At 34.5% G+C, this 11,455-nt stretch overlaps 1 protein-coding gene across 4 annotated transcripts in view; it reads right to left on the bottom strand.

Annotated features, from left to right (window-relative positions):
• NDFIP2 (Nedd4 family interacting protein 2) overlaps positions 1-11,455 on the bottom strand; it is a 75,777-nt gene that overhangs the window by 13,638 nt on the left and 50,684 nt on the right. For all 4 annotated transcript variants that reach the window (XR_003005313.1, XM_024760444.1, XM_024760443.1 and 1 more), the window contains exons 5-7: positions 7,921-8,045; positions 2,922-2,988; positions 146-251 (exon numbers count right to left, since the gene is read on the bottom strand). Coding sequence is in view for 3 of the 4 variants with exons in the window: in XM_024760444.1 (XP_024616212.1) it covers positions 148-251; positions 2,922-2,988; positions 7,921-8,045 (296 nt within the window). In the remaining variant the exon portion in view is untranslated. The remainder of the gene's footprint in view (positions 1-145; positions 252-2,921; positions 2,989-7,920; positions 8,046-11,455) is intronic.

The raw sequence follows: 11,455 nt of genomic DNA, 5'->3' as shown, positions 1-11,455 counted from the left end.
TCAGTAAGTGACTGTTAACAGTATAAAAATCTATTAAATATGCTGAATTTGAGTAAACAACATGAGTACACATTAAGCATTTAATATGCATCTGGTGAATTTGAATACAAAAGGAATAAACAATTAATATATTAACATTTCTTACCTCTATAATAAGAAGAAATATCTTGTTCTATGAGCAGCTGCCATGCTTTCAGACATGTTTCTGACTTTTAGATAATTAACAAATCCTCTGAAGAAAAGAAGCAGGCCTGAGAAGGTTGAAATAATACAGATACGTTATGTTCTTACACAGAAAGGGGACACAATACATTTTAGATAGACAATTATAAACAAGATCCTCTTGGTCTAAGGAATTTAACGTGTAGGATTACAGTCATTCCATAATATATTTTACATTATAATGACAAATCTATTGTAAGGAAATATAATAAAATTTTACTGCCACCCCCAAATTCTTTCAATTTGTTACACCTAGATGTATCTAAAGTAAAGTAAATCCAGCCACGAAAATCCAAAATTACACAAAAATACACTTACTAAATTATTTCTTAAAAAGCAAAGCTACCTAATGCATTTAAACTGATTCAACTCATAGAAGTCCCATTTTATACCAAACTTTTTAATTACTATAACTACTAAGCAAACTAAGACATATTTATTGATATAAAGTATTCAAGAGAGAACATACGCATGTAATTGCTAACAATTGTGGGATAAAACCAATAACAAGCCTGTCTAGCAAGATAAGGTGCCTGTCATCTGCAAGATTTGTATTTAGAGATATGTGCATTATGTAAATAATTTACTTATTAGTTATTATTTTCAAGTAATAAAAGACTAATTTATAATAAAAATTAAGTTGAGAAAAATCAAGAAAGAAGACTTTGGAAGCAGCCACTAGTGATTTCTTAAATGATTTGAGATGTATCTTCTATCTATCTCAGTGTTCTCCTCTGTAAAACAGTATTTTTAAATAATAATCATTTACATTAATAATCATTTATAATAATCACAGGTATCTTTAGTAATCAATTAAACAAAGCCTATGAAATGCTTCAAAGTTTCAGGTGAAAAATATTAGCTAAGTATAAAAAGCATTACCATTATTAGTAGAGCTAAGTCTTTGATATACTTAAGCATACAATTCTAAGGGCAACATTTATTGACTCCAGTAAATTTTTAACTAGGTAATGGTGGGCGGGAGGGCAGGGACCAAAAGATATGTACCCATGCAACTTTCCTCGCCAGGAGGAAGAGTCTGTCAATTTAAAATGTAAAGTCTCAACTGAAATTTGTAACCCAATTCTACGACAATAATCAAAGCACTAAAATAAGAAGCATGGTTATAATAAATTAGAGAGGAAAGATAGAAGAGATATACAAATAATGACTTAAACAAGTGGTATAAGTTTCACCTAAATCTGATCCCATCTGCTTCCCATATCCTCTTTCCACTTGTGACCCCCACTCTGAATTCTCCCCTCATGCCCTTCCAGATGCTGTTCAAAGATAATGATATTGTGAAAAATGTACACCAAAATTATTTGTGAAATCCTTTCTTTTGTCTATGAAGCTGCTGATTCTAAGACATATTTTGTTCTGCTCAGGCATTTTCCAAAATAAGCCAATTCACATCTAGAAACCGATCACTCAGCAGCTATTGTTTCTCAGCATTCTATGATGTGCTCAACACTCTTCTGAGTATTATGTGAGAGGAACATTTTGACCATGAATTAAGTTTTCACATTCCCCTAAATGCTAGATTATGGCTCTGATATGGAACTGGGGCTGCCCTCTGCATTCTACTCTGTCTCACAGTTGCCTTCCGAAGGCTCCTCAATCCGCTAATAATATTTATAAGCAAGTATCTCATTCAATATGCTTAAATACCTAAAAGACTATCAATTTTTTCACTTTTAAGGAAGAAACTCAATAATGAGCACAGAATCAGTCAGAAAACAATTAACAATACAAAAAACTGGCTAAACTTTTGTACAAGTCTGACTCCCCAACAAAATCACATTAGAATAATTTCATTATAATTATTAGAGAAACAATCTAGGATTTTTAGTGACCTTAACCGACCACTAAGATTTTGTTTCCCCAAAGATCCAAAAGATGCAACAGCAGGACTAAATATAAACTCAAGGAGAACACTGCCACCTACTGAAATGCTATTTTCTGGTATAATTATGTTACTAGAGAAATGTGGGCTCTTAAACCTAAAAAGAAACAAAATGTATTCTTCATGTCGGTAAATAAATTTGAAATGTGGATTAAAGGTATCATGTGATTTTAAGATTAACTTAATTATCATATATCTAAAGAGGAAAACACAAGGGATTGGAAATTGGAAATCCATAAAATTCATCAATATTAATAAAAGACATGCCTTGTAAGAAGAAAACTCAACAGAAGTACTGTGATCGTTAGGCATGAAGCCTTTCCTTATGCCTGACTGATTAATGATTAATGCAGGGTACACTTCCAAAGTGTAAAGAATGTTTCAATGATCCAAAAATAAAAGAATGGACAGAATATCCAACTATCCTCCTCTCAACACTTCCTACGATCATTAAAAGAAAATTATGCATGTATATTTTCCAAAATACATGCTGAAGGTAACTATTTTTTAATCATTTTAGGATTTTCAAGTTTTGTAGGACTGACTTATCATTCAACCACTGATTCTTTAAATTGACAGGCTCTGAATTTTAAATCAGAAATCCAGAATGCTACATAGAATTATCTGAATAGCCAAGATGATATAAGTGTTTGGATATGAGAATTTTACAACAGAAAAACTTTTTTCCACATAAATTATAAAACAGTATATTTACATCTCACATTTTTAGGAAACATCAAAGTTAAACTAAATACAAATTAGTCATACTGAAATGCATTAAGAATTAACTTACCAAGTACAAGAAATATCCACCAAAGCCAATACTGTCCATTGAAATATCCAGTAAAATAATCAGAAAACTGTGGAGTGAACATAAATATATTAACCGTATTTGTGTACCTAAATTTGAAAATCATAAGTCTTAGTTTCAGAATGATTTACCTCAAATAATCTTTAGCACTTAAAACAGCACAAAAAGAAAAACAGAAAAGAAAAAAATACTTAATGACATATACATATAATTATTTGAGAAAAAATAACAGCAAACACACTTATGCAATATATTTTAGAAACAAAAAATAGTTTCAAACTGCTTGTAAAGAAGAAAGATAAGTGCTATATATCTGAATCCAACATTTTCTCATTAAAGAGTTCACATGTCAGTTCTTTTTTCATAATCTCTCAAAGCCACAACTACCATCCCAAACACACTACAGCAACCTGCTGCTTTAGATATTAACACCAAAAGCCACATTAGTTTAATCTTATCAGATGGGGATGTTCTGCTGACCTCTAAAAAGAAGAGCTTTTGACCTTCTATACACCCCCTACTGTTAATCACTGCCAAGAATACTAGGCACATAAAGACCCCCAACTCATTAGAGTCTTTTTATTTTCAAACTAGATGCTCCAGCATTCATTTCCCAACAGTGAGCTGAGAACAGCGAAATGAACCTTGAAGCGGCATTTCAACAGTTCCTATTAGTGGCCGTGGTAGGCGGTTTATATTCTCTGTGAAGTGAGGATATGAACAGGCAGACGGAAGGCAGGGTTTGATGATATTGGACACAGGTATCTTTTCCTTGATTAGACTAGGGACATGATGATTAATTATCTTCGAAAAGTTTTCTTTTTAAATCAGTCTAATATTCCTGCTTATTTAATCTACTCTGTTTCCATTGGTCTCTGAACCGAATCTGATTTAACTAAAAATGAGTTTGTTAAATGCAGATTTGTCCTCAGATGTATCTATCTCCAACTTTATAGGTAATTATTTCCAACTATTCATTGGTAATTTCCATAAAAGCTTAAAAATCTGATAGGTGTGGTTATAACAAAAATGCTTACAAATTGTAATGTTACTAGTGAGGAAGTATATCCACTAAAGGTTATCTAAATCTGTTTTTAAAAGCTTTCAAATTATTCTCACAGGAAGTATTTACAATATATGAACCATGATCTAAGTTCTCAGTTTAGAGTTTTAGAAATTACAAAGATTAGAGATTTCAGAGTACCATCATAGATGCAAATCCCACATACTGTTACACCTTTAAAATATGTACAATAAAGGGAGAACTAGAAAATTGTGGAAATATAGCTTGTAAAGTAGGAAACCACTACACTACTTTTTAATCAAATGATTAATAATTAGAAATAAAAGGTTTTCATACAGGTTTTAGAGATTATAAGAACAAAAGGAATAAAGAACCTAAGCAATACATTTTAAACTTTCTAATTTTTAAATATATTTAAAAATATATATTTCTAATATTTAAAATATATTTAATATATAATATTACCCGACAAGAGGCAACCAGAAAAGAACAATGTCATTCTTCACCAAAAATACGAACCTGCAGCTATTCTTTATTTATTCCCAAGTGAAGAATAGAATTACCTTCATTTTGTCAAAGAGAAAAACTCACCATGTAAAAAGGATAAACTAATAAGCTTTTGGGCTCATTACTAAGTTGTCAAGTGTTTCAAAATACTAAAAGTCATAGGGCTGAGCCAAGCTGTGTTTTTGTTTTTTTTAAAATAACTAAATAACTCATGTTGACTGGTCAACCGCAGGCTGCAGAAATCAAATTTTGGAAAATAAATTAACCAACAATAAGAATTTATCTGATTTAAATTTGGAAAAAAAAGAATTCATCTGATTTTATTTTATTAATATGACACCAGTATTTTATTGTTTACATCCTGTCTACTTTCTAAAAGACTTGTCAGTTTTTAATAAAATATATATGCCTTTTAAAACAAATAATAGAAACATCAAAAGCCTTAAAAATAATATCAGTACCTGGGCTAAAGATATTTACACTAAATATGAGGTTCGCAGCAGCTCAGAAACAAAAAGAAAAGCAGCAGTTAATTTATAAATTGCTTATTATCTAATAAAAGGAAACACCAGGCTTTCAGGAGAAAACCTTTCTCTCAGCATTGAACTACAAGGGAAACTTATTGCCTTAAGCATTATAATAAAAGTCAAAGTACAGTGTTACAGAGGCAGTAGAGAATTAGGAGAACAGGCACTGAACTGAAATCAAGCTAGATTCAAATCCACATACAAACTGTGGGACACTGAGCAAGTTATTAGACTTTTTATTCTTAGTTTCATCATCAATAAAATGGCTGGCTTGTCTCCAGCATCACTGATACAGACAGGGTTAAAGAATTTAGTGCCTGTAATGAATTATGCCTGGAACATAGTAAGTACTCACTGAATGGTGGCTACTGTTATTTTATAACAAAAGATTTTTTTTTTTGGGTACGCGGGCCTCTCACTGTTGTGGCCTCTCCCACTGCGGAGCACAGGCTCCAGACGCGCAGGCTCAGCGGCCATGGCTCAAGGGCCCAGCCGCTCCACGGCATGTGGGATCCTCCCGGACCGGGGCATGAACCCATGTCCCCTGCATTGGCAGGCGGACTCTCAACCACTGCGCCACCAGGGAATCCCTATAACAAAAGATTTTTTTAAATCCTTCTCTTATATCAATTCTCAATATACACTACAGGTATAATATTAACCTTAACTCAGTAAAGGTATTTTAAAAGGAAACTCAACAGTCCCAGTGATTAAACTTGATGCTCTTATATACCTTACAAAACGTTGAGAAACTCCAGTCTTTGAATTTAAGGTCCCCATCTTATCACACTGACTGGAGTTGATTACTAGACAATCTAACCCCTTCTCAACCTGGGATTCTAAGAGAGAATTAGGCCCTAATATCCTAGAGGCAAAGGTTGCATATAATGCACTAATTTCTTTTTTATGAATGTAGAATGATACTAGCAATTCAATAACTTTAGGAGAATTGAGAAAATCAAATCATTTTCTGTGTTCTGTGACTTAGACAAGAAATCTCATTTGAAAAATTGTAATTAATTCTATTACTAACATAACCAAGGTTGGACATTACCTAGTTCCAACTCTTTCGAGATTTTCTAGTAATAACTTCTGCAAAGGCAGGGGCTGTCTCTTTATCTCTGCATGCCCCATAACACCTAACAGATTTATGCTAATGGTGGGAACCCACTCTACATTTTTTAAATGAAATTGAAACAAGTAATTGCCAGGGGGGCAGTTCTTACAATGGCTCAGGTTTTAATCACCTTAGAAGAAGTCAGTCCACAGGTCCCACCAAGAATCAACTGTTTAATAACCAAATCCTATAACCTAGTCTGAACAGAGACAGGGTATGAGAAGATTACTGAAACCCTGGGAAGTAATAAAATAAGTTTAAAAATAATGAAGAAACACATAAAATTCAAAGTTTTCATATTTTTATAATGGGTAATTTTTTAAATCTATTTGACAATGTAGGTGCATAACTGAAGTGTGTGAAGCACTTAATAAAAGCCAACATATTAGTATATGATTCTACTGAAAATTTCAGGAGGATTTGACTCATCCAACTAGAAATCAATGTTTAAATATATATGATTTGTAGAAAGTATATATTTTATTAGTTGTATATAGCATTTAAATGTGTGGGTAACTTTTAAGAAGAGTTATTAATTAACAAAGCCACTTTCCTAGCCTTACCTAAAGAAATCAGGAGAAAAGCTTTGTAAAAAGGAGCCAAAAGGGGCCTTCAAGAGGCAAAGGAAAAGAGCTGGGGGAAGATTATGTTAACAATACTACTGCCTGTACAACGGGTACAAAAAATTATTCGGGGGCTAGAAAAGCTGTTGAGATAGGAGAAAGAAAAGGACTTCTTGTTATCTCCCTACACACTACCTCGTAAATGATACAAGATAGACAGAGGTTGATTTCCAGGAACAACAGGAAAATGAGAAGAAAGGCTTAGAAGGAATGTAAAGGAAAAAAAGATGAGTTCTCATAACCACCTCAAAGGCCTGTACTGTACTTTTTTAGCTCTTAATGTTACCAAAAAAGAAAAAATAAAAATAAAAAAGAAACAGTGAGAAGATATTTAAGTCCATGATAATTTCACTAACCAATGGAAATTTTTATGTTTTAAAACTGATTTTAGGCAGACCTACACTATATCACAATAGTGGCAGCCATGATTTACTGAGCACATATACTTGTGCAGCAACTGAGCAAGGTACTCTCAGTATGTCATATTCATGCCTCACAAAAATACTGAATGGCAGCTATTATCAGCTTACCATGAAGAAACTAATGCTCAGAACAATTTAAAAACTTAAAGTTAGAACACTGATATACAAAAAGATGAAATTCAAACTCAGATTTATCTGATTTCAAAGTCCTTTCCACTTACTGAGGCTTCCCTGGTGGCGCAGTGGTTAAGAATCCGCCTGCCAATGCAGGGGACACGGGTTCGAGCCCTGGTCCGGGATGATCCCACATGCCGCGGAGCAACTAAGCCCGTGCACCACAACTACTGAGCCTGTGCTCTAGAGCCAGCGAGCCACAACTACGCGTCTAAAGCCCACGCTCCGCAACAAGAGAAGCCACCGCAAGGAGAAGCCCACGCACCACAACAAAGAGTAGCCCCTGCTCACCACAACTAGAGAAAGCCGTCAGGCAGCAACAAAGACCCAACGCAGCCAAAAATAAATAAATAAATTAATTAAAAACAAACAAAAATTTCTTTCCACATACTAACAAGCTCTCATATAATACAGTCATAAAATGTCCACACCACAGAGATCACTATGATAGTTAAGGACAGAAGTTAAGAATAAGTCTCAAAATAATTGAGCTCATATACATAAAATGAACATTTGTGAACCACAAAGGAAATTTTATGTATTTTAATTTTAGAAACAAAAGTGATAGAGGCTATCAAGACACTCACCCTGACAATAAGGATCCATTTGATCAATGAAAGGCCAAATCCACAGATGGCACCATACCTTCCAGCTATGGTATTGGTGATACAGAAGGATAAACAAAATCCAAGCCAGTTGAAAATAAATGCCACTGAAAGCAAGAGAAATAATTCTTTTAAAGACCACACTTTGGAAACAAATTAACAGAGACATAATATAAACATCAATAATACTTCATAACTCAATGGAAACAGCAGTTCTTTCTCTTAATTCTGTACTAATTAAGTCTTGTTTATAGACTATAGTTTACCTTTTGCAAATGTATTATTTACTAACTATACATTAACAAGTGAGTAAGCTTGGTTTCTTGTCAGTTTGGTCAACAAGAATCAATACCTTAGGACAGCTTATCACCAAAAGGCGAAACCGCATTTTTTTTTCTTTTATACATACATTTGTTATTGAAGCTGCATTTTTAAACCAGTTAAAAATTAGGTCACAATGTAGCTCCCATGTGATCCTACCCAAAAAGTCTAGTCTAAGCCATCATCAGCCAGCCAAATTAAAAAGCAATATTAAAGATGAGCCGAATAAATTATAAACTATTGTTCCCAACGCAGATACTGTTCATTGCCTTCTCTTTTTACCTAACAAAACCTGTTGTTCCCCTTCCCAGAAACCCACCGACCTCTAGAGCCTGTATTTTTAGGAAAGGCTGGACCCCATACTTAGCCCCCAAAGGTGAGTCCTGTCTGGGAAAATCACAGAAGGCCCAAATCCCTTGCCAGTGAATTTTTTTTTAATAGGACTTCTGAAAAACATTCTTAAAAACACAGCAAGGAGAGGGAAGATGGAATATAGGTAAAACAACAGTGGTTTTGAATTGATCATTGTTGAAGCTGGGAGATGGATACACAGATGTTTATTACACTCTTGTCTAGTTTGAGAATTTCTACAATGAAAGTTTTTTAAAAAGAATAGAAGAAAAGGCCCTTCTTCCACTGGGTATCACGTTTAACTGTAATGCCTGGAACTGCTGCAGGGAGCTTGCTATCAGCCTGAGGATTAAACCATCACTCCAAATAGTGGGGGAGTGAAGAAAACCGAAGTAAAGCAAAGCAGAGCCACAGCACTGATATGGTCTGTGCCTGAGGTCTGCTCATCCAGGGACTTCTTATTTTGTGAGATAATCTCCTAACTATTTAAAACAGTTGAGTAAGGGTTTTCTATTTCTCATAGCAGAAACCATTCTGACATAGGTCCTTGAGATATAATCAGAGTACCTTATTTACGTCCAAGACAGCAACATCATCAAAATAATAATAGTAATAATAATAAAACTAAAGATCAATTTGAACCTAAATCTTGTTCAGTGCTCAGCCTCTTACCCTAAATATCTCCAACCAAGCCTCAGGGAGAATAAAGTAAATTACCTAGAGAAATTCTAGTTTTTCAGAATTCTAAAGACAAAGAGGAAACATTTTAGGATAAGTTTAAATGAAATGGCTATTTCTTCGAAGTAATGCCCCTACTCCTGTTAATTTCTTCCTTCCTAATACTTTCTAGTCGCAGCTTTTTTGATCATTTATGGGAAACTGTACTATATGGTGTGATAGTCAGAAAAATCAATTTTGAAATAAGAGACTCGTGTTTGAGTCACATCGTACTCACTCACTAGATATATGACCTTGGACTCACTGCTGACTTCTGTTGAGCCACAGTCCTCTGATCTTTAAGTACCTACTTCACAAGATTGATAAGAGGATTAAGTGAGAATGTAAAGAGTTTAAGCATAGTACAGAAGCTGGCACACGGTGACTGCTAAAAAAATGCTAGCCATCATCACTACCCATACAAAATGATCTCTTCACATTACAGACTAGGTCCCATCTTTCCTGCAAAACAACTTCAAGAGACACTACTATAAATAAAGCTTGTTTACTCTCTACCGTACTGTACAACAGAGACAGGGTATTTCCATCACTGTAGAATAATCTATTGCACATAGCCACTCTGTATCAAACTGGCTAATATTTGTGTTAGGTTAGGGAAAGCACGTAACAAAAAATAATTTTATATCTATTTAAACTAAAGAATCTTTATTACCAAACAGCAGTAGAGATTCCCAACTGGTTGCTACCTATGTGTTAATGACAGGCTGAGATATGTCTCTCCTCAGCCCTTAGGGCAGGCAGGTGAGGTCTGGGGCAGAGGACAGACTGCCACCAGTCCTGAGCACCTTACTCTTTTATCTCAGTGTGCTATAAACATTCTATCATTTTGCAAGCATGTCGTGTTGCTGAAACATAGGAGGCACTGATGGAGAAAACCCAAAACGGTAAAACATTCCAAAAGTGTATTTTCACCTGAGTATGTGTATGTTTAGCTTTGGGGAAAAAATAACTTTAACACTGTCCAATTTCTTCAAAATCAGATTTACCGATATCTATTATATGTATCATTATAGCCAAAAGAGAAATAAGATTCAAAAGAACAAAAAAGTAGTTAATGAGCCACCATGTTTTCTTTATGCTCTCCGCCAGCAGTATGAATTCCTATAAATTGTGCTCATGTGATATAATTTGTTATAGACTGAACTCTGTCCCCTCAAAATTCGTAGATTAAAGCCCTGACCTCCAGTGTGACTGTATTTAGAGATAGTGCCTTTAGGGAGGTGGCTAAAATTAAATAAGGTTATACGGGTGAAGCCCTAATACAATAGGATTGGTGTCCTTATAGGAAGAGGAATAGACACGAGAAAGCTCTCTCTCTCTGCCCACATGTAGAGAAGAGGTCATGTGAGGACACCACAAGAAGACAGCCAACTGCAGGCCCAAAGAGAACCCTCACCAGAAACCAAATTTTCTGGCACCTTAATCTTGGACTTCTACCCTCCAGAACTGTGAGAAAATAAATTTTCATTGTTTAAGCCACCCAGACTGTGCTTTTTCGTTATGGCAGTCTGAATAGACAAATGCACAACTTAATCATCTTTAATTGGTTTAAGCACTAGGAAAACAGAGAAGTTGTGACTACTGAAGCATAAATAGATTCACTTTTTATGCCCCTTGGCCTATAAAATAGAAGTAAAGCTGAAGAGGTCTTTACAGTACAGAAAGAGCAAAGCATTCAATTCTGGATCCTCTAGGACATGTCTGTCTCAGTTGTCAAAAAAGAGAATTTAATAAATTGTACACTAAACCTTAAGTATGTAAAATCCATGAAAGAAATAATGTGTAGTAGAGGCAGGTGAACATATACATGCCTAAGAAAGAAGACAAGAACAGAAGGACAAGTTAAGACTGAGAACAGGTAGGCTCCACACAATGTCACAAGCCAAGTAAGAAGCATAGCTGGGACTGGAGCATCCACGTCTTTTATGCTTATATCCAGTGATCTTTTCATTATATACACCTCCCACCTACCCAAAGAGGTTAGCAGAATAATCTAGAAAGCAATATTGTACACTGTAGTTTATCCATTAACTAGTAAGGCTACACTTTAAAATTTTCAATAGCCACAAGATACTTATTAATAATAAAGGGGAAAAGAGTAACTTCA

This window comes from Neophocaena asiaeorientalis, unplaced genomic scaffold (assembly GCF_003031525.2).
Source record: "Neophocaena asiaeorientalis asiaeorientalis breed wild unplaced genomic scaffold, Neophocaena_asiaeorientalis_V1.1 scaffold158, whole genome shotgun sequence".
NCBI lineage: Eukaryota > Metazoa > Chordata > Mammalia > Artiodactyla > Phocoenidae > Neophocaena > Neophocaena asiaeorientalis.
Note: the sequence above shows the minus strand (reverse complement) of the source record. Positions and strands in the feature narration are given on the sequence as shown.